At 36.1% G+C, this 19326-nt stretch overlaps 1 protein-coding gene across 5 annotated transcripts in view; it reads right to left on the bottom strand.

Moving 5' to 3' along the window:
- The window catches only part of LOC149075236 (cilia- and flagella-associated protein 100-like), an 86615-nt gene that overhangs the window by 9391 nt on the left and 57898 nt on the right, over positions 1 to 19326 (bottom strand). For 4 of the 5 annotated variants that reach the window (XM_089242530.1, XM_089242532.1, XM_089242529.1 and 1 more), the window contains exons 10-14: positions 15817 to 15874; positions 13422 to 13576; positions 8059 to 8157; positions 7698 to 7808; positions 4642 to 4738 (exon numbers count right to left, since the gene is read on the bottom strand). In XM_089242530.1, coding sequence (XP_089098656.1) covers positions 4642 to 4738; positions 7698 to 7808; positions 8059 to 8157; positions 13422 to 13576; positions 15817 to 15874 — 520 coding nt within the window. The remainder of the gene's footprint in view (positions 1 to 4641; positions 4739 to 7697; positions 7809 to 8058; positions 8158 to 13421; positions 13577 to 15816; positions 15875 to 19326) is intronic. The other variant, XM_089242531.1, reaches the window with a different exon arrangement.

The raw sequence follows: 19326 nt of genomic DNA, 5'->3' as shown, positions 1-19326 counted from the left end.
TTCATTTGCCCATGCTGCAATCCTGTTTAAGTTGGTCTGGAGCAACTCCCTATCGCTTTCATTCCCGATTACCCCCATTAGCTTCACATCATCTGCGAATTTGCTAGTAATTCCATCGATACCCTGATCGAGTTTATCGATAAAAAGTGAAAAAAGTATGGGGCCAAGGACACTTCCCTGAGGAACTCCACTTGTGACGTCTGTCCAACCAGAGAATTCCCCGTTCACCATAACTCGTTGCGACCTATCTCTTAACCACGATTCTATCCAATTCAGCAAGTTGCCCCCTATTCCAATCTCGTGTAAACGCTTCAAGAGTTTGCCATGTTGGACCCGATCGAATGCCTTCTGGAAATCAAGGTAAACAACGTCGACATTTTTGCTCTTACCCAAAGCCTTAGTCACGTAATCATAGAAGCAAAGGAGGTTAGTTACACATGACTTCCCCTTCCTGAACCCATGCTGATTATCCGACAATACATTATTCTCGTCTATCCACTTCACAAACTGCCTTTTGATGATAATTTCCAAAATTTTCGAGAGGGAGCTCGTCAAACTCACTGGACGATAATTAGACACCACTTCTCTACTACCCTTCTTAAATATCGGAACAACGTTAGCCAGTTTCCAATCTCTCGGGACGATACCCTCAGCAACACTACTCCTGTATATCTGTGCGACTGGCCCCAACAATTCATTAGCACCTTCCCTGAGAACCCTGGGATAGATATCATCTGGTCCTGGTGCTTTGCTTGCACATACATTTCTTAGAAGATTTAGGACCTCCACGTCTTCCACTTGAATATCGTTGAGCGTTTTATTACCCCATGCAACACCCGTATATCGAATATCATTATCTCCATTAAAAACCGACGCGAAAAAGTCATTGAAAGCACTACACATGCCTACATTGCTCTCTACTTTTGAGCCTCCTATCGAGAGGGGGCCAACTGTCCCCTTACATCCATTATTGACGTATCGAAAAAATGATTTTGGGTCAGAGCCAATGTTATCTGCCAACCTAGATTCAACTTGCTTTTTACTATCCCTTATCGCTTTCTTCAACAGTCTTCTTTTATCAGTAAACAATGATAGGTCACCTCGTCCACTTTTATACTCTCTGAATGCTCTTTTCTTTTCAAGATAAAGGTTCCGCACGCTATCCGTGAACCATAGAGGGTGTGATGTACAAACACGCTTTTTTCGAACAAAGGGTATGACGTCGTGCAAAACAGAGGACAGCTTCGTACTAAATTCTTTCCATTGACTTACCACCCCTACTGATTCCAACCGGTCTTTGAAAACTTCCGCTAACCTTCTTCGCAAAACATCAAAGTTAGTTCTCCGAAAACAAGGAACCAGTCTTTTGTTATCAACCTTACCCGAGGAAAAGTTACAGAGAAATCTGACGATACGATGATCACTGGAAGAAAACTCTTCCCCCACCGAAACATGTTCAACTAGATCCTCAGAACTAGTAAGAACTAAATCCAAAATAGCAGTACCCCTAGTGGCTTCTGATACATGCTGATACAAAAAATTTTCGAGCACCAACTTAAGAAAGTCTCTTTCATACTGATTTCCAGATGAAAGGTTCTCCCAATCAATACCCGGGTAATTGAAATCCCCTAGTATGAGAACCCTCTTTCGCTTACACATGTAGGAAATTTCATCATGCATTTTGGCGATATAGTTTTGATCCCTATTCGGTGGATTGTAACAAACCCCAACAATAAGCTTATGACGTCTTTTGTTCTCAAGTTCAACCTATATGGTTTCAATATCACTTCTCTGCACGTTACACTCTCTAGCCTTCAAACATGATTTCACGTATATCAACACTCCCCCCCCTTTCCTATCAGATCTATTTCTCAAAAAAGTATCGTATCCGGAGATGTGTAAGAAAGATTCATCCCCATCGTTTGCCCAAGATTCTGTAATGGCTATAAGATCCAAGTCCTCCACAACTATCATAGTTTCTAAAAAATCTTTCTTGTTACCCAAGCTCCTGGCATTTATTAACACACATTTTAATTTGCCCGGTGGTTTGTTGTCAATCGAGAAGCCATCCAAGTCAGAGGTGGGTAATTCCCCGTCAGTACTGTTGTGATTATCATAATGACGTTGATAATGACGTGAAAGAAGACATTTTCAGTGTTTCGGAATTATCTGCAAACACAACCGGCAATGAAATTTTCAAAGTTTTGGATAATTTTATGAAAGATAAAGAACTGGATTGGCAAAATTGCATTGGAGTTTGTACTGACAGTGCTGTGAATCTAACGGATAGACATTCAGGTTTAGTCACTAGAATCAAGGATATGGTGAGTGAAAATAACTTAATATCAACACATTGTTTCATTCATAGGCAAAACCTGGCTTCTAAAAAAATGATTCCTGAACTTAACGAAGTCCTGTTGCAATCGATTGAAATAGTTAATTTCATAAAAAACAGTGCTTTTAATACCAAATTGTTGAGAGTATTGTGCGATGAGATGGGCACGAATCACAAAAATCTACTTTTTCATTCGGAAGTTCGTTGGCTGTCCCGAGGTAAAGTTCTGAAGCAGATATATGAACTTCTAAAGGAAGTTGAATTGTTCCTTATTGGTAAAAAAAGTGATATGTACCACTTTCAAGATAAGAAGTGGGTAGCCAGGTTGGCATACCTCAGCAACATATTTTCTTCCATAAATGAGTTGAATTTGAAACTTCAAGGATCAGAAACAAAGATGTTTCATTCTCAGAATAAGGTTGAATCATTTAAAAAAAAAAATGGAATTATGGCTGAAAATAATTGGTGAAAATAATTATGAAATGTTTCAGTCATACTCAAATTATGCTATGGAAGAAGATGACTTGCATTCAAGAACCAGATGTTATTGAATCGCATTTGAAGATGTTGCTATTGTCATTTGAAAAATATTATCCGGGACCCAATGGAAAAATACATGTGGATCGTGAATCCTTTTCTCGAATACAAAACAGCAGCCCTTTCTTATCAAGAAGCCCTTGAACTAATTGAATTGTCATCCGACAAAGAATTGGAAAATACTTATAATTCTACTAGCCTTGCAAAATTCCGCAAAAAAGTAAAAAATAAATTTCCAAATTTGCATGAGGTGGTGGTGAGACTTATTCTTTGTTTTTCTACCACGTATCTTTGTGAAACGTTTTTTTCTACTATGAATCTATGCTCAAAACAAAGCAGAGAAACCATTTGCAACTTTTTGACTCTCTGTCTGGCTGTTACATCGATTCAGCCCAGGATTAACGAGATAACGGGCAGAAAACAACAACAAGTCTCATTAGTGCCATAATCCATGGTAAGTCACTCTTTTTTAAGTTCTAATTTTTGTTAAACTGAAGTATTTTGTTTTAAAATTGAAGTATCAATTTGTACTGGTAGTATAATGTTAAATTCAGAGATTCGTAAAACTTCATTTAGATATTTCAATTAAAATATTAATTTTCCTGTTTCTGAAATACGTGGTAGAATGAGAGAATGTATGTACTTTTAAGCTATGGAATAATATGTTTAATGCAAATATTTTCATCTTTCTTACTCAATAAAAACTTCGAGCTTGTTAACATCCCCACTAAACACGCAAATAAATCAACACCTATTAATTGATATATGCGTTATTAGAAATTTGATTTTTTCATTAATTATTCGAGTTAATCATATAACTAAAGCGGAATTACTTATTAATAGTTTACGATTACTATCGGAAAAGTTCATATAATTACATATTTATTTATGTTTCTGAAATATTTTAAATTTTGTATGACTATACTCAAGACCGGGCCCTCGAGTCATGAAAAAATAATTTGCCAGGCCACGATATCAAAAAGGTTGAGAACCACTGCACCACTTGTCACAACCGGGATCAAAAATAACATCACGAGCAAACACAACTAGAGTCGAGAATTAGAACTTCAATATAAATTTAATTGAGATAGAATGTTTAAGGATTTGATTTAGAATATTTTACAAATTTTGACATCACCAAGTCATCGGTCCACATCTCCATTTGCCGGGAGTGAGTCCATCTCGTAGCTGGATAATTGAAGTAGACTCATCAATTCTTTTACCTCTGCAAGCCTTTCATGATGAGAAGCGGCCTAGTAAGAGTTCAGGGACATGGAGAATTTACAGAAGCATTCCAAGCTATGGCATCCTAACTCTTCTGGTGGAGTTAACCAACAAGTGGCAAGTACGGCTGGATACGAGTGAAGTGAGAATACGAGTATAGACGACACTATCACTGCCTTTTATACTAAAGCGGCGACCAATCACCATCGACCGCATCGGCGATTTGCATACATTTCGGATTTTCTCGATCAGCGATGCAGCGACAGTAGGAGTGACGTTATTTCACTACAGTCAGTTGAAAGCCTCGGGAGCGATGTTTACCGATTGCTCCAGATCGACGACAACCTTGGACCGGCACCAATGAACCGACTTGCAATATTTTAGTGAGGAACAATTAACAAAATTATTTTAAAGAACTTATTTTAAATGAGGTGGTCCCTCTCCACTCGCTGCAGGTTTGTACCGTTATACACTAGTGAACACATGACACAATGATGATGATCAAATATCCCCTTCCCAGTAAAGGAAGACACATAATTATTTACCTTATGGACTTTATACACAACTTTTTCAGGCAGCTTCTGGATATCTAAAATCAGTTTCAACAAATGGCTTTCAATCGTACCCACCATCATTGTCAGACTGCAAAGAAATGTGGTGTAATGTTTATCAACTTCTGAAAAAATTAAAAACAATAATCAGTCATTCGTAGCAGAGAAATTGTCATGTAACTTTAATATTTTTAAATACGTATTACCCCCTGCATTAGCTGACATGCCAAATGGTAAAATATTAATCCGGACATCCTTCCCGACAGAGTATGTAAATTTTCGGAGATTTGTCCAACCTTGGTGGATAGTATTAATGGATGGGTGCTAGCTGTTTTGAGAGATGGGTAACACATTTTAAAAATAGAAACGTTTCAAATGATCAACTTTCAGTTAACGTTATAGCGCCACCTTCACTGAACACAGTGAGTTGAACGGAATATCAAATAATGAAGTTAGACACAGTAATGCAATCAGTGCCAGACTTCGCTATAGGCTAGACAGGCGGTAGCCTAGGTCTTTAAATTCTGCAGAGGGCCTCAAAAATCTTAATTGCTATTTTTTGGAGAAATAGATCAAATTTTAATACATTGGAGTAGAAAGTTTAGAACTTTGTTACTTCACTTTACAAATGTTTATACAAATACAAGGGTCACAAAAGGTGAAATGCCCAACAAGGTGGCTGAAAAAATTTGCCCATAAAAAATATGGATGCCAAATATCAGAAAAAATTTACTAAATTTCCAATCACCAAAAATAATTTTATAATATGCAATACACTACCCATAAAAAAAATTGTGGTTGTCTTAACTTGTGGCAGTGCTGTCGGCAAGAGTGCGTAGGTGTTAGCATTCCAATATCATAAACAACCTGCCAACACATGGTTTTCGTGAGCATGCCTTTTCTTTACCTCTCTTTCGCTGTTTGAGAGAGAAGGCTTTCATTTCTTGCAGAGTCAAGATGTCATTTTCTATGTGTCAGTGTATTCTTGTTTCTTTTTATATGTGTAACGTACCGTGTTTCTTCAAATTAATAAACTTTATATTTACTTGTTATCTGGAATTTCAGTATTTTTTTGTGAGTCAGATTTACGCTATCTATGGACAAGTCACTACCGGAATTGAAGTGTCAGCACGCAACTTTCTATGCCAATGATACCTCCATAAACTAAGTATGGATAGCAAAAATGCTTTAGATACATATTAGGTCCATAAATTGTTATATATCATTCCTTTTTCAAGCCAGAGACATGAATCTGTAAATATTCACTTTTTGGGTTTATCAGCTGGTTAGATCACTTATTTTGCTAAGTTTTGCCAAAAATGTGAATGCGTATCCCCTAATGAAACACATTCTACAAAACACTTAAGGACAACTTCCATAGTGTAACATGGTTAGAGTAAACATTCAAATGTAATTTTCCAAGTTCTTGAAATTTGCACATTCATGTTTCTAGCATTGGGGGACAATATCATGTATTAAATCTAAAAACTCAAAAACTGTTGTTGACAAAGGACAGGTTCCATTACCTCCAATAACCTAGTGCCCCATCAAACCTAAACCTGGTCCTGAGTGCAATGCAAGAAATGATTGAAGATTAGGTTTTAAAAAAAATTTTCTAGGTGCCACTTTTGTTTCAGAAGACCATAAAATTCAGATTGAAACAATTAGTCTTGACTTTCTTAAATACAAATACGCCACAACAGGCAAAATGCCCAACGAGGTGGCTGATAAAAAGATGCCCATAAAAATATGGATGTCATATATTTAAAAAATACAGCAACCCAATTAAAAAGGCAATTAACACAAATTATAAACAATATATACATATGATAAAATATTATACAACGCCCATAAAGAATACTTATGGTTGTCTTATTCTAAGAATGGATAGCTTCTTGATTTACCCCAACATGTTTATCGTATTTCTTTTTAAACGTGTCAATTGTGTTACAATTTACTACCTCCGGGGGTAAGCTATTCCATTTATTAACAACCCTATTAGAGAAAAATTCCCTGCGACACCATAACCTTGCATTGTCCCTCCCCAATCAATACTGGTGTCCCCGTGTAAAAGCAGTCGATTGGCGGTGTACTAAAAGTTCATGGTCCATCCTATCCATCCCATTGAAAATTTTGAACACTTCGATCATATCTCCTCGACACCTGCGTTCATCTAATGTAAACATATCCAAAAAATGAAGTCTCTCTTCATAACTGAAGCTCTGTGTGCCAATAAGGACACGCGTAGCTCTTCTCTGCACCCCTTCAACCACGTCTATGTCCCTCTGTATAGGTATGGTCTCCAAAACCTTACAGCATACTCCAGTCCAGGACGAATTAAGCCTGGAAAAAGCGGAAGAATGACTTTAGGAGAACCCGAAGAGACCTTTTTGAAAATGAGACCAAGCATTCTATTCGCTTTTTTGACCACCGCCAGGGCCGTCTTACGGGTATTATGGGCCCCAGGCCAATTGATTTTCTGAGGCCCTAACCAAACAATTCTAGAAAATTTCAACCAGATCACATTTTTGTGAGCCTCCCCCCTTTGCTTGAGGCCCCCGGGCCGTGCCCGGGTGGACCCATGCCTTAAGACAGCACTGACCACCGCTGAACAATGTTCAGAAAACCTAAGTTGCTCGTCAATCAGAATTCCCAAATCGGTGACCCTAGTAAATTCTGTGATATCAAAATGACAAATTATTTCCTGATGAGTTTGCATCAGGCAATGAAAGCTAATTATATATGAAACTAAAAACAAAGGTCTCGCATTACCAGCTTTTTGGTTCTGATGACAAATTTGGTTTTTGGTCTAGAGAGGACCTGTGATGGAAGTTAAAATAGAAATCAAAGGGAATTTTCCCGATTGTATAAATGTGAAGAAAAAAATTTGAAAAGACTTTGTTTAAAGAAAATGCTGGAGATCAAGAATCAAAATATGGTTTGCCTTTTTTACATTAATAAATTGTAATTTTATGGAAAAAAATCTCACTCATTATTTTTAATATGATACATGTATATAGAACAACAAAAATATTTCAAATTAAAAATACTTGAGCTGGCCTCCTTTTACACCACAGCATGTCTCATAAACAGATTCTACTTGAGGAGTAATGTTTTCTTGAAACATTTTTTCTTCATTGATGCTTTGTAAAACAGCTTTGCTAAAAAATAAATAAATAAATAATATAAACAGTATGTTTTGGCACTGATATGCAGTTTTAATTCAATTTACTAGACTATTTTATTTAGAAACCATTCTATTAAAAATTAATTAAATTCTGTTCAAAGTTATCTACGAAATGGCAAATATTAATCAAGTTTGCTTACTCTATATTCAAGATTATCATATTCCCAAACTATAGCAGCAATTCAATATGCTAAATTTTAAATGAATATGTTTAAGTAGGTTACTTTGATATCTCCTCCAGTTTAGTAGTTTCGTCTATAGCATTTTCTATTTCCTTCATCAAACCCTCTATCTGTTTTTTCAGCTTTTTACTGGAAGTTTCCCTGAGAAAAAAACAAACCAAAAATGAATATAAAGAATAAAAGCATGCAGTGTGTCTTATAAAGAATATACATTTTAAAAGTGAAAGATATATTAAAATAACTATTCAATGAAGTTTTTACACACAATTACAAAATAAGTAAACATGCACCTATGCAATGTTTTGGCATGTCTATCAAAATAAAATGTGAAGGAGCTAGAGGGCATAGTAAGCACCAGTTTCACTAACATTAAAGTTTAATTCTATATATACTAGTCGTAAAAAAGATTGGTGCCAAATTAAATTTGAAGAAGTGGAAGTCAAGGAAATAAAGTTTTGCATTGAATGCACGGTCGGAAATGAAGTGTAAAGGTGGCTGGAGCAGTGGTGCTAAACAATTTCTTAGCCTATCGAGACCACTTGCCATTATCAACATGGAGATTGGTTGAAGAAGCAATCTCCAAGAACAACAACAGTTTAGAGGGTGAATGGGTGGTCGTGGATGAGGTAGAGGGTGATTCTATGGTTAGGGAACTGAAGAACAGAGTGTGTAGGGATTTTCGAGGTTTTGAGCGCTGCTGTCTTCTTGGAGGGAAGATGAGCAACATTCGAGACGTTTTTCATCATCGAAAATTGCCTTTGTGGGTAATCTAGTGGGTGGGAACACATCAGGTAGGAGCAAATATTAGTGACTCTGTCAGAGTACCAGGACTTACTATTATCTGCTCAGGAGGGAAGTTCAGATGTGGCAATGATTCCAGTTCTGCCAAATGTAGTAGGGGGTATAGGAGTACAATCCAACAATAATAGGCGGAGATAGACTTGAAAGTCCGGCAAGGCACAATGATTGCTGAGGGGGGGGGGGTCATGATGATGTCAGTTCATATATATAAAAATACATTAGATCAGTCGGATTTAACCTAGACACTGCGGGAACAGTGCCCCCCCCCCCCATGAGAAAAATTATATTCTCAAGATCTATGAACACTTGAAAGTTGGAGTATATTATTTGTGGAGCACCTTCATATACAAAGTAGGACAATATTTAGAAGACTTGATCAACTTTGCCCAAGAATATTAAGGAGACACCAACGAATAAGGCAAATACACGAAAATAAAAAGTCCTAATGCATTTCAACACCAATGGGTGCCGCCTTCAGAGGAAAATTTAACCACTAGTCATGCTGACCGAGTTTCCCACTTGGGTTAAATACCAAATCTTAACGCTTGGTTGCTCAGCGGAAGAAGTATGTCTGTTCACTTTAAATATCATGGTCAGAATGAAGCTGTCAGCCTGCGTGAGATACTAATGCAGCATCCTGATTGGACGCTTGCGGAATAGTGCTATCCGATTGGTCTATTCGAATTTTCTTATAATTCCCGCTTGAAATGAATTTAAGCTATGGTGTTGCGATCGGGGGTGTAGATTTATTATCGTTAAGTAGTGTATTTTTGAAGGCCCGAATATATGCGCCTTCGTAGAAATCTAAATCACACACACAACTGTGGACTTGACTTTGTGAAAAACTCTCGCTTCTTGAAATTTGAACTTATGGCCTTCTTGCCAACAGTGAGCAGTGATGGTCGATTTTTCACATTCCTGATTCTGAACACAGTGAGAGTGTTCATTTAATCTTGCTTTTATGGGTCTCCTTGTCTGCCCTATATAACCAAGAGAGCAATCACCACATGGAATGTATAGCATCTTTGAGTGGCCTCTCTGTAATATTTTCTAGAGTGGTTCCTCGTGCCGGTTTCAAGAATTTTCTATGCTAATTCCATCAAGCGCCATTTCGTCACGTATCTATGGCCTACTCAAAGTGCACAAACCAACACTATCTCTCTGTTCCGTAGTCTGTGAGAGTAAGCTATTGAACATTGTGCCCTTCTCATTTTATCAGAGATACACGGACGACAATTTTGTGCTTTGGGACAGCTCTAAAGATGACTTGGCACAATTGTTACTTGTTATGAATGACATAGACCCCCATGTTCAGTTCACAGCCGAATTTGAAACTAACAATGAACTCTCTTTCTCGGACGTATTAGTAACGAAACAGAAATCACAGTTCCAAACCTCGGTCTATCGTAAGCCTTTCACAGTCTCATTACCACCTCATTTCAGATCTTGCCATCCCATGCAACAGAAACTTTCGGCTTTTCGCACTTATGTAGCGAGAGCATTTAACATCTGTTCAGATCGGAACACATTAGACCATGAACTTGAAACCATCAGAGCAATTTCGATAGACAGGGGCATGGGCAGAGATATGGGGGGCGTGGGGAGCATTGCCCCCCAGCATCAAAGGTGAAGTCGACTGATCTAATGTATATATGTATAGATGAATGAACATCATCATCATCTTGCCCCCCCCCCAGCAATAATGACCGTGCCGTCCCAGACTTCCAAGTCTATCTCCGCCTATGGACAGGGGGTTCAACACCAAGATCGTTGACGAAATAAGTAGAAAATTCTTGAAACCGGCACGAGGAACCACTTTAGAAAATATTACAGAGAGACCACTCAAAGAAAGTGTAGTCATACCCTATGATCTAATGCTCTCACTAAAGATCAAACAGATTCTTAAAAAGTTTAATCTAACAACCATAGATGTGCCCACTAAAAACTTTGGTTTCATGCCCCCTAAAGATGCTATACCGCAGAATAAACAATGGGGCATTTATTACATTCCATGTGGTGATTGCTCTCTTGGTTATATAGGACAGACGAGGAGACTCATAAAAGCAAGATTAAATGAACACGCTCGCTGTGTTAAGAATCAGGAATGTGAAAAATCGACCATCGCCGCTCACTGTTAGTATAGGGCCATAGATTCAAATTTCATGAAGCGAGAGTTTTCACAAAGTCAAGTACACAGTTGATTTAGATTTCTACGAAGGCACATATATTCGGGCCTTCCAAAATACACTACTTAATGATAATAAATCTACACCCCCTTCATCGCAACACCATGGCTTAAATTCATTTTGAGCTGGAATTATACGAAAATTCGAATAGACCAATTGGACAGCACTATTCCGCAAGTGTCCAATCAGGACACTGCATTAGTAACTCACGCAGGCTCACAGCTTCATTCTAACCACAACGTGTGAAGTGAACAGACATACTTCTTCCGCTGAGCAATCGAGCGTTAAGATTTGGTATTCAACCCAAGTGGGAAACTCTGTCAGCGTCACTAGTAGTTAAATTTTCCTCTGAAGACGCCACCCATTGGTTTTGAAATACATTAGGACTTTTTATTTTCGTGTATTTGCCTTATTCGTTGCTGTCTTCTTAATAGGACAATATTGTATCAGCTAATTTAAGTTAGCAGCTCTGTCAGAATGTGCATTTGCAAAATTTTTTCCTTAGGTTCCTATGGTTTTTTTTCCTTAATTTGACTTTATTGTTATTTTTCTTCTGTGGTTTATGCAATTAGTATTCCAGTGGGTCATTTTTTGAAGAAAAAAAATGGTTTTCTCCAGGACTACAATTAAGATGCAACTGAATCTTCTGAAACTTTGAGACCAAAGTGCAAACCGATCTCTTATTTAAAAAAGTTATTCTAATCTCTGAGTATGATAAAATGCATTGAGCTAATGAATTTTATTATTACTTTTAAAATTCTCGACTCTTTACTAGACTAAATTTATATTGTAGCAACAGTCCAAAACTTCTATTAACATCATGAAAACCAGAGGCACTGTCAATTACAGTGGAACTTTGTTCTACAAGCATAATTTGTTATGTGAACATGTTGGTAATCTGAAACACTTGTATATTGAAATTGTTTTTCATATTAAGTGATGGAAACTCCAACAATTCAACCCATAATACTTCACTCACATGAAAATGATTGATAAAAATGGCATTTAATCAATAATATGAGACAATAATTTTATATAATATGAAATAAAGTAATCATACAATGCAATAAAGTAATCATACAATGCAATAAAGTAATCATACAATGCAATAAAGTAATCATACAATGCAATAAAGTAATCATACAATGCAATAAAGTAATCATACAATGCAATAAAGTAATCATACAATGCGATAAAGTAATCATACAATGCAATAAAGTAATCATACAATGCAATAAAGTAATCATACAATGCAATAATGTTTACACATTTACTCATTATAAATGACGATAGAGAAACAGAATATAGTTTAGGATGACTTAGAGGCTCACTGTTATCTGCTAGCCCAATGCAATATTCTTCATTTTGTATGACTTTAAAAAAAACCTATCCAATAACAATTGCTTTTTCCTCCTTTTTAAGATTTCGTGGAAATGGGAAATTGCATTGTCATTGAGCAGATTCATTGCTCACACTGCCACTTATTTGGGTGGCTCTTTTCTGCAAAATTTTATATGGCTTCCCATATTCTGCTCATCTGTCTAATCTCATTTGAAGTGAGAGATTCCAAGTCCATCTCTCTCTCGTCCTCCTCAGACCAGACTCCATCCACAAGCTCTTGCACAAAATTGAGATTGATCAGTTAGTCTGAAGTCAATTTCTGGCCATGTTCCTCTACTAGTTCTTGAATGTGGTCCTCATTCACCTCCAGTCCCAAGGTTTACCACAAGGACAATCTCTTTGACAAATGGTGGCTCCTTTTCATGAGCTAATCCCTCAATCTCACGTTCAATAATGCAATCAGCTCACAATTTCCTCTAAGCAGAATTTAGGGTTCTCTTGGGTATCCATGCTTTATCAATGATCTTGAGATAGTGCAGGATATGGAAATAGTTTTTCCATAACTCTTTGAGGGTAAGCTTGTTCCATTTAGTTTGTTGATTGGAGACTGCATGGGAGATCACCCATGAACTCATAGTACATGTGTGGACGCAAAGAACAGTCAGTTCAGTTTTGATCAGTGAGATGAGAAGTGGGATGTATGCGGCCTTCAAAGGTCAAAGTTTAGTTGTGATCATGTGAAAACAAACAAAGCACAAAATTTTTGCTGAGAATGTGAATCATCGCTTTTTTATTGAGTCAAAATTTTGGTTTGTCTCACAAATCAGATTTAAGCTTATTTTTCAGCTAGGTATAAGCTTATGTAGATGTGTGAGAAGCAGTTAGTTTGGCAAAAGAAAATACTAATAAATTGATTTATTTATATTAGTTTTTAAGATGTTGCTTTTATACCCATTCGTAGCCATAGTGGGCTGCAAGTGACTAAAAGGGTGGCCACCTTACATTAAAGGATGGTGAGAAGATACAAGTATTATTATTGGAATTTCCACACAATTTAATCAAAAGTAATATACATACAATTCCATATTGATTCTATTGTACTTCTCTTGGGCATCCCTCAAAGAACTCTTTACATAGTGACTGTTTGTGATGATCGAGAGGTTCTGGTTGCGAAAACGGTCTATGGATTGCAATAACTCATACGTATCCTTGAAAGGAATATGAATAGGCTGCTGAAAGACAAAATAAATGGAAAGAAATTATTTTAATTTCTGAAAACTAAAGTTTTTCATTCAAGATAGAGTTAAAAAAAATTACTCTGAAGTCTAAGTTGTATAACTCGAACTTCATTTTTCACATCTACCTTACAAATTAAAATCAAGACCACAATTGATATTTGCAATCCATAAACATAGGATGTGCAGGGTGTTTCAAAATTCACGCACATCATAGTTTATGAATGCTTTTTAAATAAATATGACTAAACTTATGGAGGAATACATTACTTTTAATAAAAATTTAAAAACTTTGAATTTACTATGAAATGTTCAAAATGTTGGCTTTTTCCATGGACACATAGGCACATTTGTTTTACCAGATGTGAGTAGTGGCCTAAGTCTGTGCGTGATGCACGATCAACAAAAAATTCAATTAAAACATGAAAAATTTCTTGTGATGTGTGCCACTATTCTGTTGAAACTATGAGTAACCTACCATTCATCGCTGTTCATCAGTAAAATGAATTTAGTAATGTCTGTATAGACTGGCATCAACAGTTGAATCAGGAAAATAAGCCCCACAATCTGATGGCGTGATATAGCTCACCAAACCCTTTTTTTTAAATCATATGAGGGCTGTTCATGAACAATATGAGGTTTTGTAGTTGACCAATACCCAAATTTCGGGCTATCTCAAGAATATTGTATACTGCAATAATCCACATACAATTGATGGACTCAAAAATAACATCACCAATGTATCAAACATTAATTCTCATAGACTTTGTAAAGTCTCGAGAAATCTGGTAAAACAAATGTGGTTATGTGTCCATGAAAAAAGCCAACATTTATAGTAAACTAGCTCATACCCGGCAACGTTGCCCGCCCTGTAAAAAATTTATATATGTATAGCTTATTAATTATTTCTTAATCAAAAAATTTCTGCATCAAGTAAGAAAAAATTACTTTTATTTTTAAATATTTTAATTAAAATCTTCAGGCAATCGCTTGTGGATACACAATATTTTTTGTTTTTTCATCTGGTGTGTAGATGTACAAATTTTTGGGATTACCAACATGCGAACAGGCGACGAAAAGCTGCTGTGTGAAAAACAGGGCTCAAGTAGGTTGATACCTGCCACTGCTAACAACTGGCCTTGCACTTTGTTGATTGTCATGGCAAAAGCTAAATGAATCGGGAACTGTAATCGCTTGAAAGTGAATGCCATTTCTTCAGTGATAATTGGGATGCATTCAACGAAGATGTCTTCTCCTTTGGCACATCCAGTTAGAATCGTTGCTTCAATGATGTAATTGTGAAATTTCTTCACGCAGAGTCTGGTGCCATTGCAGAGTCTCTGTGTCTCCAAATTTCTTAAAATTATTATAGGTGTTATCCAAAGAGTTCAGATATTCTGCAGGATTCAGAACTGTCTGCGCTGTGTCTGTGTCAACCGATTTGTAAGATGTGGAGTCTCTTGGAATAATTTTTAGGATTTTTTCGTTGATCTTGTTCACACTGCCATTTTTCAGTGTCAGAATCGCTCTCTCACAAAGCCACTCATGGTTTCTGTGATTTTGTTGAATGTTTGGGAAGACTGTCTGCAAGTTCTTCAACTGAGTTTAAAAATTGGTAAAATCCATTTGGGAACATAATCAGTCTAGTGCTTGGGTCTATGGAAATTCTTCCATTGCCAAGTTTGATCAACTGATGTGAAAATGATAGCAGCGCTGAGTCATTTTGCATTTGAACTCGCATGTTGGTAGATAATGATAATTTTTTAACTTCGTGACAGAGTGTTGATGATTTGAGGCTAGCATTGAGTTCATCTGCTGGCGTTGAACATTTTCATTTTCAGTTTTGTCACCGTAGTTGTTGTTCTGTGTTGTTAGTGACGTCATATGTCCAGCTTGTGCAGCGAATATTATTCAATATGGTCACCTGGAATATGTCAGCCCTGTTTTGCCCATCACTAGTTTGGGAGCTGACTGGTAGGTATCTTGGTGAAAAATTATTTTGTCATTTTCTCCAAAAATTTTGAGTCATGAGCCATCACTGTCATTTCTGCAAGTTTGATTTCTGAAATCTAATGGCTGCATAAAACCTACTCTCATTTGATATGGAATATATAATAACTGATGTTTGTTATTTAGGTGAAACAACTGTAACTATCTTTCCAGTTATCAGAAGGAAAATAAATAACATGATTTATATAATTACAGTACATAACTTCATAAGAATTAACATCACCTACCATATCATCATAGTCTTCATTAAAAATATTGAAAGCTGATTTAGTCATTGAAGATGTCCTGAAAAGTTATATACAAATTATTACATACAATGTATTTAATGTAATATATTAAATGCATTGTACATACATTATATTATAATGAATGAAAATGTAGAATGGTATAATAAACGTGTTTTTAATTTAGATATTTTGGATGAAAAACTTTTTTTAAAGCCTTTAGCACCTTAGACCTGTTTCACCATGATTTTAGCTTATAATATGATGATTATAAGCTAAAAAGCATCTGAATTTTTTAATGTGAATTAGAGACTTTATTTTTCCGAGATTGGAAGATGGAAACAAATATTTCTAAAAACAATTCTTTAAAAAATAATATTTTAAAGATATCAGACAGTGTGTAAATACAAGCAACAGGATCAACATTTTTTCTAAAAAAACATAACAGATAACCCCTTCCATTTCTTAAAGATTTCATAAGTGGTGTCACAGATAGTTACCATGAATTTGTATGAGCAGATTATATATAGGAAATTCTGGTAATTGGAGAAAATTTCTTGATTAAAGATAAAATGATGATCAGTTTCTCAACTATGTTCAAGAAAACAGGAGATAAAGAGAGGGAAGAAAATGATACGTATAATATCCAAGATTCAAAAAATTACACCTTAAATTTGTTTAACATATTTACTCAAAATTTATATCAAAAGTAATTATTACACCATGTAATACGATTTTTGTTTCTGGGTAACCAGACTCATTTTCCATGCCTTACAACTGGAAAGGACAGAAAACAGCAATTTGGTGTTTTAAACATTACTTTTGAACATAGGAGAACAAATTTTTATTTTGGAGTTCAAATATCTAAAAAGCAGGATTATGTAGTTGCAAGGAAGTGACTTTGAGGTGCGAATGCGAGCCGATCTCCCCCATTAAAAAGACTACAAAGATACAATTACTCAATCCTTACATTTCCCTCATAGTTAGAAAAATTGATGTCAGGTAGCAGCACTAGGCATAAGAATTACACAGAAATAAATTTCACGTTAGGTTCACAACACGTACACACACATTTCCAGTTAAAAAGTTCCGCAGAGGAATATGGACGAGGTGCATGTGTGGTTTAGTAGTAGCAAAGAAGTACCACACAAACATTATGTGATTCCCTAGGGTTGCCAGTTAGTGATCTCACAAATAGCAGGTATCCAATGGTGACCATGTTTCATTTAAACTAAAGCAGGACATACAACCAATTACAGCCAATAAAAACCCAACCCTTGTATCAGAAAAAGTGTCAAATGGTTTGTAACTTCCGCAAAATATTTTAGCTGCAATGCTTACATGCCTTTTCGTGAAAATTTTACATATATTCACAAAGATATGACTTTCCTCTAAAATTTGAATTTTTGTAGCAAGTTTTTTTGCTTATAACAAGTGGAGTTTTCAATCAAATTTTAACAAAACTTACAGTAAACTTAGAAAATATGTAAATAAACATAAAAATTACACGTTATACTGAAGTTTTAAATGGAACTACTCAATATTTAATGGGATATAAACGTTTAAAGGAAATTATTTTTTAGTATGCATGCATGAAAGGTATCGGGAAAAATAGCCGGCTTTCGAGAGGGTCGTAGTTGTATAGATCACATTTTCACTCTCCACTGTTTAGTGCAACAGACGCTTAGAAATCCCAAGGGCAGGCTATATGTCTTATATGTTGATTTTAAAAATGCATATGATTTGGTGCCGCACCAAATGTTATGGCTCACACTAGAGCGAGTTGGCATTAGCCCACGATTTATTGCTCTGATCAAATAAATGTACGCAGGAGCCTCTCGGAGAGTGAAAACCAACGAGGGCTTCTCGGAAGCAGTGGAAATAAGGCGAGGGATTCTCCAGGGTGAAATTTTATCCCCACTTTTTTTTTTCAATGTATCTTATCGAATTAGTGGACAGACTGAATGCCTCAGAAACAACCCCAATCTGTATTAATAACCACTCAGCAACACACTGTTTGTTGTATGCGGAGGATATGGTGATAATGGGGGATAGCCCAATAGGATTACAGAAAAAAAAATATTCTGGAAAACTTCTGTAGAGATTATGGCCTCAACGTAAATGTGGATAAAACAAAAGTAATGATATGTAGGAGAGGTAGTAAAATTAGAAGCAATGAGAGATGGTTCCTTGGAGGCAGACTACTAGAAGTAACCCCATCATACATGTACCTAGGAATACCTTTCTCTTCATCTGGGAGTTTTCACTTGGCAAAATTAAGATTGATTGCAAAAGCCAAATCGGCTTCTGCTTCTGTTTGGTCAATTCTATCGAAGTCTAAACAATCTTCCATCTCGGCTGCTTTTAGTCTTTATTCTAGTCTGGTATTAACCTCTGCTATGTATGGTGCCGCAGTTTGGTCCCCTATGTACCTAACTAACCTGGAGACTATTTTGTTCAAATTTGTCAGGAAGATTTTCCTTTTGCTGCGACAAATCCCAGGCTATATGATAACAGCAGAATTTGGACAATTCCCAGTTGTAGTGGACCTGAAAAAAAATTATTCTGGGCTTTTGGATCCGATTATTGAAAATGCCAGACCATAGATATCCTAAACAATGTTACCTCCGTTTGATCGAAAATGCAGAAAACTCAATCAACTCCTTTCCTTATAACTGGCTGGGCTTTGTATGGCAAATTTTAAACGAAAGCAGTTTTTGTTTTCTAAGAAAAGTGAGGGACCCGAGCATCATCCATACTTATATTCCCCTTATCATTCAATCACTGAGAGATCAAAGTATGCAACATGATATGTCACGTATTCAAAACTCGTCGCATTTTCCCCAATACAAATTTTTAAAAACGAACTTCGGTTAAAAAAAGTATCTCAATGTAAACTGGGAAATTTGTGCGAAACGGGTTTTTACACAACTTAAATTCGGAGTAGACTCGATCTTCGTGAATGGTAGAGTACTGATGATAAATCAGGAAGATACCTGCTCTTTCTATAATGAAAGGGTATCAGAAACTTGGCAACATGTGATTCTGAGATGCAAGGTTTATAGTTATTACAGAATAAAATACTTCGGAGCCTCTACAATAAACCAATCCTTCACATACTTTATAAAAAATGCCGATAGACTTGAATACAAAATATTCTGGTTTCTTTCCGACATCTCAATGTTTCAGAACTCATTTGCATGGTAGCTCTATTTTTATGAAATTCTATTATTATATTTACTTTTGTACAGCGTTGAGCACCTGTATAATTCAGTGGTTTTCTTCCTCTATGTAGTATTGCGAATAGACGTGTACATTTTGTTGTAAAGCATGCATATAATGGTCTTACCGTTCGTCACCCGGGCCTTCAAGTGTATTTTCACTTTATATTTAATTGTATTATTGTTAATTTTAGCTTTCATGTTGTTGTCACTTTTGCAATTGGTTTTAAGACCAGAGCAATCAATTTGAATTTTAATATTTTGATTGTTTTCTGTCATATGATTATTTCCT

The sequence above is a fragment of the Pholcus phalangioides genome, unplaced genomic scaffold (assembly GCF_987345545.1).
Source record: "Pholcus phalangioides strain wild (caught in Gottingen) unplaced genomic scaffold, Ppha-v1.0 ptg000015l_1, whole genome shotgun sequence".
NCBI lineage: Eukaryota > Metazoa > Arthropoda > Arachnida > Araneae > Pholcidae > Pholcus > Pholcus phalangioides.
The sequence above is the reverse complement of the archived record's forward strand: the minus strand, read 5'-3'. Positions and strand labels throughout refer to the sequence as shown.